This window comes from Oncorhynchus tshawytscha, linkage group LG16 (assembly GCF_018296145.1).
Source record: "Oncorhynchus tshawytscha isolate Ot180627B linkage group LG16, Otsh_v2.0, whole genome shotgun sequence".
In the NCBI taxonomy this organism is placed as follows: Eukaryota; Metazoa; Chordata; class Actinopteri; order Salmoniformes; family Salmonidae; genus Oncorhynchus; species Oncorhynchus tshawytscha.
In genome coordinates, this window is record NC_056444.1 from 17,329,908 (window position 1) to 17,341,530 (window position 11,623).

Genomic DNA, 11,623 nt, shown 5'->3' on the forward strand with positions numbered 1-11,623 from the left:
GGATCATACTCCGGACTTCCTTGAGTGCCCTGTAAGGGTGAAGGAGGCCGAGGTGTCAAGGATCAGGGCTGCCAGCAGATCTCCTATGTGGAGGTGGTGAAGAGGGTCGAAGGGGCGAGAGGCAACAGTGTTGAAGATATGGTGGTAGATACATTGCAACCAGTTGATAGTGTTAAGTAAATCAGGTGATCTGGATACACTCATTGTGAAGAAGGTGGATTTTGTGGCATTTATAACCACAGTGATTAATTGTACAGCACAAGTGTCTAAGAAGTCAAAGAAGCTGGATGTCATTATATCTGCAGCCGAGAAGTGTTTGGGGTTCCAAGACTTCAAGGCAGAAGCACTACAAGGACTTTTGTTGCTAGGAAGGGTCCCACCCTCACAGGAGGATTCTGAGGCTGTGTTGGGATCTGATTAGAATTAGGTTTTTACAGAAAAGCATCTTGATTTTGTTTGGTTAATTCATTTCTGGGGTAGTTAGTATGATATTTTCTTTTTACCCAAATGTTTTTTCCTTTTTGGGGATCCTTATTATCCACCCGCAGTAGGTGGCTGAATGCACATTTAATTGATGCGTACGCCATTATACCATAGAAGAAGAAGACCACACCCATTGGGGAGAACAAACAGTATTTTCTATTTACACCCATTATAAAAGTGCCAACTTTGTTGTTGATTTTTTTTATACAGAAATAACAAAACATGCTGAAAAGCTGCCGTGTTGTTCAATGTACATGTAACCAGGTCAAAATCCCGACCTATGGTTCGCAATGGTCCCGGGTAGGGAAATAGAGCCTGTAAGAAGAGCCCTGTGACATCAGGCTATTCCTTGCGGAAGATTGGGAAATTGTGGGGACCTGGTGTCCATGTAAACTACATGGAAAACATTTCATCACGGGCAGGGTTGGATAGATTACTTTCCAAATGTAATCTGTAACAGTTAATAGTTACCGGTCCAGAATTTTAATCAGTAATGTAAATTTGCATTACCCAAACTCAGTAGCGTAATCTGATTACATTCCATTACTTTTAGATTACTTTCCCCTTAAGAGGCATTAGAAGAAGACAAAAATGTATGTTACAAATTGAACGACATCTATTGCAGGATAAATCAATGTTAAAGTTTACATAGCTGGCCATATATGGATGTTACATTTTACTTTATGGGTTGGTTAAGATGGCTTCTTCTAACCCATCGCTTTCTACTACATATAATTATATGGTTAAATGATATCTTTACATTAAAAACCAAAGTCTAGCAGAATTCCAGTCATTCCAATAAATGTTATACCCCTTGATGTTCAAGAATAGGACTTGGAAATATGGAAGTATAGATTAGCATGACCCCAAAACTAAGCACTTATTAGCCAGCCATATTCTGTTGTTTTTGTTTGTTGTCATGAGGACTGATTGAGCTCTTTGAATCGAGTTGAAAAATAAATGCTGCGCTCATGGAATGACATGCTTTGAGCACTACTGAAAAGTGATATTTACATGTGAAAGATTAATGCCATATGTTGCATTTGCTGTAGGCCTAATTGTTTACCTTTTTGTTGGTGACACATTGATAATATGTTTAAAGGGCAAATCCACAGATGAAACAATAACAAAACAGCCGCCCCGCCTCTGTTTTAGTAAAAAAACTGAGGGTTGGGCCTGGAGAAATGTAACCACTCTCAGATTAATAGATAGAGCTATGGATGCAAGGACTGACCATCCATGATATCACAATTATTGTTTCAACCATGTTATGGGGCTATATGGTGTTTATTTACATTTACAATGTTTACAAACATTGAAAAAAAACGAGCAATAAAAGCCCCACTTTTATTCAATAGGCTTGGATCCACACTGTTGCAAAAGAGCGCATTTTTCCCTGGTTGTACACTGGTTTCAAAAACAATGGTTGATAGGCAGTTTAAATAATGTCTTGAATTCAACCATTATTGGGTTCAAATACACATGTATATTTGTGAACAGGCATCCACAACAACCCCAATCCGTGTTTCACATGAATTCGCTATGTAGATATCAATAATAAGTGATATCCGTATCGCCGTAGACTACGCCACTGCTGTCATTCTTACCTCCAAGTGTTTAAGCAAATTAGATAATCTTTGGATGCCGACAGCAGTCGCAGCATTGGAAGACATAGCTTGGACTGTAGCCTACAAAAGTGTATTCCTGCTCTTTTCCCGCGATCTATCAAACACATTTGGTGTGTCATCATAGTGGTCTCTGACTTGTGGTCAGACTTGCTCAGGTGAAACCAATTTAAATGTGCGCCTGTTTTCAATGCTGATTTGAATGTCATTGCGAAAACAGAGAAGTGTCAAAGATTTTTTTTCGCAAACATCCTTTCTGAATTTAAAGGTTGTTTTTCAATGTATTTGTAATATGATTACACAATTTTGCTGATAATGTAACTGATTACAGTTACCGTTCTTTTTGTAATCGCTTACATGTAACGGATTACATGTAATTGTTTTACTCCCCAACCCTGATCACGGGTTAGTATTGTCCGTTTGTAACTCCACTCACTACTTGTAGTTGAGTTGAGGGGGGCGGGGGCGCGGTGAGAGTTATATTATTTAAAATATTCTAGTAGGGCTTTCGAGAGATAGACAGGGACTCCGCTGTCCTGACTTTAGGGGGAAGCTGGTTCTACCATTGGGGTGCCAGGACAGAGAAGAGCTTTGACTGGGCTGAGCGGGAACTGCCCTCCGGTAGGAGTGGGAGGGCCAAGAGACCAGAGGTGGCGGAACGGAGTGTTCGGGTTGGTATATAGGGTTTGAGAAAATCTAATTATATTGGTCACATACACATTTAGCAGATGTTATTGTTGGTGTGGCGAAATGCTCTCAGACACCATGAGCGGAGTGCATGCAGAGCGAGCTGCGCGTAGGGAATGAATAGGGAGTGCTTCTAGTTCCAACAATGTCTAAGTAATCTAACAATTTCACAACAACTACCTAATACACACACATCTAAGTAAAAGGATGGGATATGAATATATACATATATGGATGAGCATATCCAGAAGGTAAAGAAGGTGCAGTTGCCTTGTTGCTTTGTATACAACCACCAGGGTCTCGAAGAAAATGCGAGCTTTCGACTGGAAGCCAGTGGAGTGTGCGGATGAGCGGGGTTACGTGGGAGAATTTGGAATGGTTGAGCACCAGACGGCTTGCGGCATTCTGGATGAATTGCAAGGGTATGATGGCACAAGCGGGCTTCCAGCCATTCATTGTCATGAAAAATAATTTATATAAACATGTTCAGCATCTCCGGGCTTCCACGCATACATGCTGCTGACGCGTGCCTTTGGAACATAGCTAAATCCATGTAATATAGTTTACACCATCCCAATAAAATTATTTAGTTATGATAGGCCTATAAGCCTGGGAATGTCGTAGAAATCAAAACATAAGTACTGCATCATGCGACTCAATATTGATGATATGGAGAGAAAAAAATAGCTAAAAAGTCATGCGCTCTGATACTCTCCTTGGGCTTGAGGCCGAGAGAAACAGAATTGCATTGCTGCTCTTGTGGCAAGCAAGTTAGGGGAGAATCCAATCAATGGAAGATGGAATTCAAATGAAAAGTGAAATGAGAAAGAAAGGCTCCAATGACCAAACGCCAATAGGTAGGCTACAATTTAGGCTATAATCTGAATGGAGTTGTTTTATGTGTAGGCAAACTGTAGGACGGTGAGAAATAACGTTATGACTAGCTTCCATTAGACTAGTTAGGTAGCTTCTCTCGGTTTGATGCTGTCAAGTCAGGTGCTATGTAATCAGATGGGATGATAAATAACTACCAAGAAGTTAGTCTAGCACGAGATAACCATGGTTGCGGTCTCTCCCTCTGTGTCTGCTCCTGTGCACTGAGCCTCACGTGTCTTATTCACACACACCGCACGGCCTCCGCTCCCTTGTAGCCAACAGCTGCTCGCACTGTGCCTCTCTCTCTCTCTCTCTCTCTCTCTCTCTCTCCCTTTCTCGGAACGGACCGGTTGTCCTTTAGGTCCTTTCGGAACAGGTTTTAACACTCAATTTATGCATATTGGGTCTGGGGATATACTGTGTCAACTAGGGAACGGCAGCTCTTAACTCCAATCACAATTTTGTCCTTATCACAGGTCCGATGGTAGAGCATTGCGCTTGCAACGCCAAGGTTGTGGATTTGATGCCCACGTGGGACCAGTACGAAAATGTATGCACTACTGTATGTCGCTCTGGATACGAGTGTTTGCTAAATGACAAACATGTAAATGTATTCAATCATGAAGTGGTTTGAGATTGATTAGAGTGACAATAGCTGAGTGCAAGGACCGTTTGGTAGGCTACCCATCAGTGTCGTTAATTTGCACAGTTTTGGATGAGATTACTGTGACCAAATGTTTGTGACTGCCGGTGTGGCTGTGATACAGTCAATGCAACAGCCATAGCTGTAGAGCATGAAACTTCAGGAGCAAGTCACTGCTTTGATGTTTGTAGTGAATGATGGTGTTGTCCAGGGTCATGCCAAGGAGTTGTCAACCGTGATGAGAGGTCTTGGAGCAGGCAGACCTTCCCTGGGAGGAAGAGCAGCGCTGTTTTTTTGAGGTTGGGTTTAAGGTGGTGGACCAACATCCAAGCTGATGTGTCTGCCAGGCACGCAGAGATGTGTGTCACCACCTGAGTGTCAGAAAGGGGAGAAGAAGAGTAGTTAAGTGTCATCCACATAGCAGTGATAGGAGAGACCATGTGAAGATATGACGGAGCCGAGTGACTTGATGTATAGCGAAAAGAGTGCTTAAAACCAAGCCCTGGGGGAAACAGTAGTGTGAGCATGAGAAGTCAGCTTGGGAAAGGCAGAGAGCCTCTGTGACACAGAGAAGAGTGGTCTCAGTTGAGTGAGCCGCCTTGAAGCCTGACTGGTTAGAGTCAAGAAGATTGTTCTGAGAGAGATAACTAGAGTGTTGGTCAGAAACAGCACACTCAAGGGTTTTGGCTGAAAAAAAGAAGGGATACCAGTCTGTCGTTTTTTACTTCATAGGGGTTGAGTGTTGGTTTCTTGAGGAGGGGAGCGACTCTGGCTATCTTGAAGTCAGAGGGGATGCATCCAGTGGTCAGGGATGAGTTGATGAGGTGAGGAATTGGAGATGGTCTGGAGAAGGGATGAGGGGATGGGGTCAAGTGGCCAGGATGTCCAGCTTCTCTGCCTCATACCACCTACCCAGGTATTACACACCAGGTATTACACACTATCTAGAAGTTATTTTGAGTTACTATGACTTTTTTACTGTGTGTGTGTGTGTGTGTGTTAATGTGTGATAAATTCCATCTCAATTAACACTGTGTGCGTGCAGTTATCTTGGAGATGTTGAAGTCCTGTTGAATTGGGGGTGTGGGGCATCTTCCCAGGTGAAAGGTCTGAGCATGTGCAACCGATGAGGTGACCAGGACAACACACAGTCCCTAGCCACATAAACACATGATCAGACACAAAACACACAGCAATCTCACACATAATGTTAGTGGTAATTGAGAGGGAATTAAGACTACTGTGTAAATAATACATTATATACATACACAGACATAAAGACACACAGTTCCTGCAAAGGCTGCATATTTTCTCAGTCAGTAGCCACTCAGCTCTCTTGGAGAAACGAAATGTTAACATGATCACACAGCACTCTCCCAAATGTCCATGATCAACCTTTCTCCAATATCTCTCATCTGACACATCAACCTGGTGTAGCAGACAATTGTATCATATTCATTTATGTGACAATAAAACATATATTACATACACATTCATATATATATATATATATATATATATATATATATATATATATATATATATATATATGAATATTTAAAAATATAAAGAATATTTGGCAAATGTTTCTATATATTGTTTAACATAATATACTGTACAGGCATATCACATTCCCAGAGTGGGATCTCTGATAGTTTTAAAGTTATCCCCCATTTTATACTCTGAGAAATTTCCCAATTGGCCCAGCGTCGTCTGGGTTTGGCTGGGGTAGGCCATCATTGTAAATAATAATTTGTTCTTAACTGGCTTGCCTAGTTAAATAAGGGTTAAATTTAAAAAAATACGAAAAACCGCTCTCCTTTTGCTTCATAACACATCCTTCAAATCACCAGCAGAGGGCGACCATTTTTAACCCATTTTCACATTCCCTCTGTTGGTAACGCTTGCAAATTGGTAATAACTCTAAAAGTAGCAGAAATCCCACTCTGGATCTATAGAGTAGGCTATTTTATGATCAACAATATATTGAAACATTAGCCAACATTCATGTTTATATTTTGTTATATTAATAAATAAATGCAAGAAAATTTGTATTGAAATCATTATACTATTCATATTACAGAGCAAATGGTAAAGCTTCATGTGACACCAATTTCTACCTTGTAGCACCTACATTTGAAACATTATGGAGATTTAAAGGAGTACGGCCAAAATGTCACAAATATGCGCTGTTTAGTAGGGCGAATTGAGTTATTGCACATGCGCACTTCACAGACAAGGCGTTCCCTAACGAAAATATAAAAATAAATGCTTGAACGCGCCAACAGGATCTCACTAGCTCTGCCACCTCCCTGTATGTTGTGCTTACTGATTAATTTGCTATTTGGACACGACAGGCTCTATTCTATCTTGTGTTAGTTATACAAATCATTGACGGAGGTCTGTATGGACATGATACACAGGAAGCCTATGCGTTTTTAATATGTTAACACAACAACAATCCGACATGGGTTACACCACATCATGAAAATATTGGCAGTGTTGCGAACAGTTCTGCAAGCTGTCCAACTCAGGCAGTCCATTCAATTGTGGTCGACCGAGCGTAGAAGCTAGTCTGAAAACTTTAGACATATTTAATCACTTCTAAGTCGTAAAAGAGTGTAAAGTGCTTGGCCAAATTGTATTACTACTGGACTGGTGACTGTTGAGGTGGGTGATCAGTCAAGTGAGGGGACAATAATGAAACTGAGCACTGATTGGCTACATGTTGAGTTGCTTGTGCCCAGGGCAGTGGCCCACGGTCGTTTGGTGAGAGAGACAGATGAGTAGTTACATGGAACTGGAATAATTAGCTAGTTAAAATAATTGTATTTAATCAACAAAGACTTGAATCGGCCAATAATATATTACATCACTGTTAGCTAATTGATGGAAACATATTCATTAGATAGCTTGGTTAGGTAGCTAACAGTTTTAGATAGCTCAGGATCGCAATCTGGATCGCAATTAATGTTTACTAAAGTTAGCTTAGCTAACTAAGAGATAAAAGTAACAACATTGCTATAAAAGTAGCTGGAAACTGAAATTTAACACATTTTCCTAGCTAAAACATCAGTTGTTCGCTTTCAGGCTGTTGAAAATGACAGCTAGCTAGCTACTTAGCTTAGCCTTTGGAGGCTTGTCCTTTGTTAGCTACTGTGACGACATCAAGGCGATGTTTATACTATGACTTCATAAACGCACGCTGTACTTATTTGGCATTATTTTTCAAGCTCAGAAATTATGTAGCTTTCCAAGTATATAGCTATTAACTTGCCTTTATCTCCAGACTTGATTTTATTTCAAATTATACCACTATACTTTTATCAGTAGAGCTGACTAAACAACACTGTCTGAATCCTAGAAATAAAAGTGTTCTGATTCTCTCTCAAGGGGGACAGAGATTTCCATTGGCATTGAGGCTTGGAAGGAGAATGCTGCGCCGGACTGTCTCCTTCCCCATTGAGGTAATATCTAGAAGTCTGCAGCTAGAATATGTTCATATTCTGCCAACAAATGTTTTTTTTTTCAATGTCCTTTTTTATTGCTTTGGCAACATTGGGTTATTTCAGTTTAATGTCAATAAAGCTCACCTGAATACTGTACTAGTATCCTGCTATTGTTTTTGCTTTATAGTAATTTGTTAGCTCTTTGAGAGTTGTGTATGTAGACTGAAAGCCTTTCCTAAGGAAGTTGTGGTTCTAATGTAGGCGGGACAGCTGCAGCAGCTGGGACTACAGTGCTGTGGCTCCCACGGTGTGACATCATGCTCGGTGCTCGACCTCCCAGCTCTCCTCAACACTCACCATGGGCAACGGCAATGGAAGGATGAACGGTGGGGCTGGTACCAGGGGCATGCCGAGGAAGGCCAATGGGAGGATGAGGGAGGGCTAGTGGTCACGCCCTCTTCTACTGGTGAGAGTCGACTGGTCGGGCAATCGGCCATTCTTTCCAATTCTGATTATTCCTCTCTATGGCTCTTGATGTTCCAAACATTCAGCTGGTAGTCAGATTCATTGACACATCAGTGAAGTATTGGTAACTCTTGGTCCTTTCTCTCTTCTTTCCTGTCCCCTGTGTAGGTATGCAAAATGATGAGTTTGTCAGGCTGTTCGTGTCAGAGGAGGAGAGAATCCTCAACTCTGCAGACCTGTGAGTGCCCCAGACAACTCTCATTGCCTGTTGTAGTGCTGTTGTGATAGCAGAGTTGGTGTATTTACTACTTTCTAACGTGTGTTGTAGGAGTGCAGAGGAGAGGAGTGACGTTCTAGCAGAGTTGGTGTATTCCCGAAGCAGACTAAAGCAATTGAACTCAGAGCTGCAGAGAACAGTGGAGTTAGCCGATGACAACAACACACTGCTACGCACTGAGAACGCTGCACTGCGCAACCAAGTCAAAGGGTAACAGTAGCAACCATGCAGACACACTGCACTGCACAACCTGGTCAAATGTAACCATCAATCAAAATGTTCATCATTATTTGTGTGTGTTTGTCAGGATGAATCAGTCGATCCATGATGCAGAGCAGCTGATGGATGAGCTGGAGGAGATCCGGAGCTTATCAGCTGAGAAGGACGGCGCTACGGGCAACCTGGAGTCCTACATCAAACAACTGGTGGGTTACCATGAAGTGGTGTAGAGCAATAGTAACCAAGAAACCATATATACGGTTAGGAAGTGCCTAGGAAAGATATAGAGTGTTGATAAACTGATGTTGTTTTCATCCCTTGTTCCGGCAGGAGAAAGAGAAGGAGATTTTGGAAGACCAGATCGAGACCATTGGCAGTGAGGTATGATGACCTTTAAGCCTTGACCTTTGACCCTGTCAGAACAGACAAACTGAACGTTTCACTGGCCAGCCAACATGGATGCATAATATTAATTTGTTGTCCTCAAAACATCACTGAACTGTTCTGTTCTCTCTCTGTGTCTCTCTCTCTCGCTCTGTCTCTCTCCCTCTCCTCAGATGTCCCGTATTATACCAGATAGAGCCACTGACAAGAAGAAGATCGCTGACCTCAGCAATGCTCTACAGGCCTTACAGGTAGCACACATACATGCTCGGATATCATCTGATACCACCAGATCACAGGAGGGTGATTGATATCCTTCCACCAGATCACAGGGGGGTGATTGATATCCCTCCACCAGATCACAGGGGGGTGATTGATATCCTTCCACCAGATCACAGGGGGGTGATTGATATCCTTCCACCAGATCACAGGGGGGTGATTGATATCCTTCCACCAGATCACAGAGGGGTGATTGTGGTCTTTCCACCAGATCACAGAGGGGTGATTGTGGTCTTTCCACCAGATCACAGAGGGGTGATTGTGGTCCTTCCACCAGATCATGGGAGGGTGATTGTGGCGGGAGGGTGATTGTGGTCCTTCCACCAGATCAGAGGGTGGTGATTGTGGTCCTTCCACCAGATCACAGGGCGGTGATTGTGTTCCTGGGAGGCCACATGCTTTTGTTCCAGCCCAACTGTTAAGTGTGTGTGTGTGTGTGTGTGTGTGTGTGTGTGTGTGTGTGTGTGTGTGTGTGTGTGTGTGTGTGTGTGTGTGTGTGCGTGAAACAGCTACGGCTAGAGGAGAGCAGACTCGCCCTGGATCAGAGGTATGAGGTCATACATAAGGTATGTGATAACTACATATTGAAAATAATGTTTACATTTCAAATATTCCCTAAATTCCCAATAAATGTTCTTTAGACATGCCATATGACTTTCCAGTTTAAATTAGGTCCATTGCAGTCTATTAGCTGGCTGGCCAGTCCCCAACATCTCTTTGTGTGTCTCCCCTACAGAAGGACTTTGTTATTGAGCAGCTGGAGCAGTCCCTCACAGAGTACTCCTCCATCGCACAGGTACAACACACACACATTTTACATATGCCTGATGTAGACCTCATACATCTAACTGATACACACTGTGGGCTTTATGTTGTGTGTTTCTCTGTTCTCAGGATCTGAAGGAGAAGATGAAGGATCTGGAGAGCCAACTGGCAGAGGCCCTAGTGTAACACACACACACTCAATCATAACATCCCTCACACAATCACTCTAATTTTGGCACGTTCTTTGTAATACCCTCTCTTTTTTTAATACCCTTTCTCTCTTTCCCCCTGTCTTTCCCTATCTCTTTCTCTGTTTTTAGTAATGGAGGAGAGGGGCGTTACATGGCGTTAGATGGGACTCTGTCTGCAGCCACTCAGCGCTCCATCTCTCTAGCGGAGGAAATGGGTCTACTGCCACGTAGGATGGTGGGTCGCATACACACAGCATATGACCGATCACTCTTTTCACATCTTCCCCCAAAGTGCAGAAGTGCTTGTCTGTAGTGTTGCCTTCACTGTTTGGTGATCAGGTAGTACTACAGGACAGTGTGAGATTAGGGTTGGGTAGGACTTAGCTGGGAGGCAGGCTGCCTTCACACACACTAGGGAGATGCTCTGTTGCGAAATGTATGTGTTCACTTCCTATCCCAGGATGAGTCCTCTGATGAGGAGGTGCAGGAGCAAAGATATGAGAGGGTAGAGAAAGAGGAGAAGCAGAGAGTGGATGAGAGGATAGAAAGAGAGGAGAATGAGAAGAAAGATGAGGAGGTCAAGGAGGAGAAACAGCTGTTACAGGAGAAGAGAGGTGTGTGGTCAGATCTGGTGGGAGATGTCCAGGCAGCAGGAGGTTTCACCCTGGGTTTCCTGGCTCCTCTGGGTGTGCTGGTCTCCATGGTCCCTGGCTGCTACAACCACTGTACTGGACTCAGCTGCACCGATATCCTCTGGTCTACTGCCAGATACCTCATACAGCCATACTGCAACGTGCACCACATAGGCCTTCCTCCTCTGTAACACATACATACATATATATACGCATGCATACCTTCCTACATACTACCTACACGCACACATTCAGAAAAACACACACACTAATCAAACCTCAATCGACCAACCCTGATCTTCAACCCTCCCAGGCTGCAATGTTGCTGTTAACTAAATAAAACTGAATACTGCATCATACATGGACAACTGGTTGTATTTTAATAAAGGGAAACAGTAGAGTTGATTTTACAATGTTTATTTTTTAGCTTTATGAAGATTAGCTCAATTACATTTTAAAGATTGGACTCAATGTTGTTCATGTTTTTGTTATTTCTCTACACTGTTTTATTTATTTTTATTTAATCTTTATTTAACTAGGCAAGTCAGTTAAGAACAAATTCTTATTTACAATGACGCCCTACCAAAAGGCCTCTGCGTGGATGGGGGCTGGGATTAAAAATATAGGACAAAACACACATCACGACAA

The 11,623-nt window shown here is 42.5% G+C and overlaps 1 protein-coding gene across 5 annotated transcripts; it reads left to right on the forward strand.

The window, feature by feature from the left end:
* Positions 1-2,558: 2,558 nt before the first annotated feature.
* Positions 2,559-11,330, forward strand: LOC112215426 (golgin subfamily A member 6-like protein 22). Of its 5 annotated transcripts, none has more exons than XM_042298879.1 (13): positions 2,559-2,779; positions 7,708-7,781; positions 8,025-8,229; positions 8,397-8,466; positions 8,557-8,715; positions 8,813-8,930; positions 9,055-9,105; positions 9,282-9,359; positions 9,897-9,953; positions 10,124-10,183; positions 10,282-10,334; positions 10,473-10,578; positions 10,804-11,330. In XM_042298879.1, the coding sequence occupies exons 2-13, from the start codon at positions 7,749-7,751 to the stop codon at positions 11,164-11,166; spliced, it is 1,353 nt and encodes a 450-aa protein (XP_042154813.1). In that variant the 5' UTR covers positions 2,559-2,779; positions 7,708-7,748; the 3' UTR covers positions 11,167-11,330. The 5 variants fall into 5 exon arrangements, with proteins under 5 accessions (XP_042154813.1, XP_042154811.1, XP_042154812.1 ...); XM_042298877.1 differs by lacking the exon at positions 2,559-2,779 and adding an exon at positions 3,129-3,217; XM_042298878.1 differs by lacking the exon at positions 2,559-2,779 and adding an exon at positions 3,530-3,652.
* Positions 11,331-11,623: the final 293 nt, after the last annotated feature.

What these genes read in the sequence shown, in the direction of transcription:
- LOC112215426 (XM_042298877.1), top strand. Translation starts at nt 3,142, where the DNA reads ATGAGCGGGGTTACGTGGGAGAATTTGGAATGGTTGAGCACCAGACGG. An exon ending in ATTCTGGATGAATTGCAAGG is followed by an intron (nt 3,218 to 7,707) that starts GTATGATGGCAC and finishes TTCTCTCTCAAG; the next exon opens with GGGGACAGAGATTTCCATTG. An exon ending in AGTACTCCTCCATCGCACAG is followed by an intron (nt 10,184 to 10,281) that starts GTACAACACACA and finishes CTCTGTTCTCAG; the next exon opens with GATCTGAAGGAGAAGATGAA.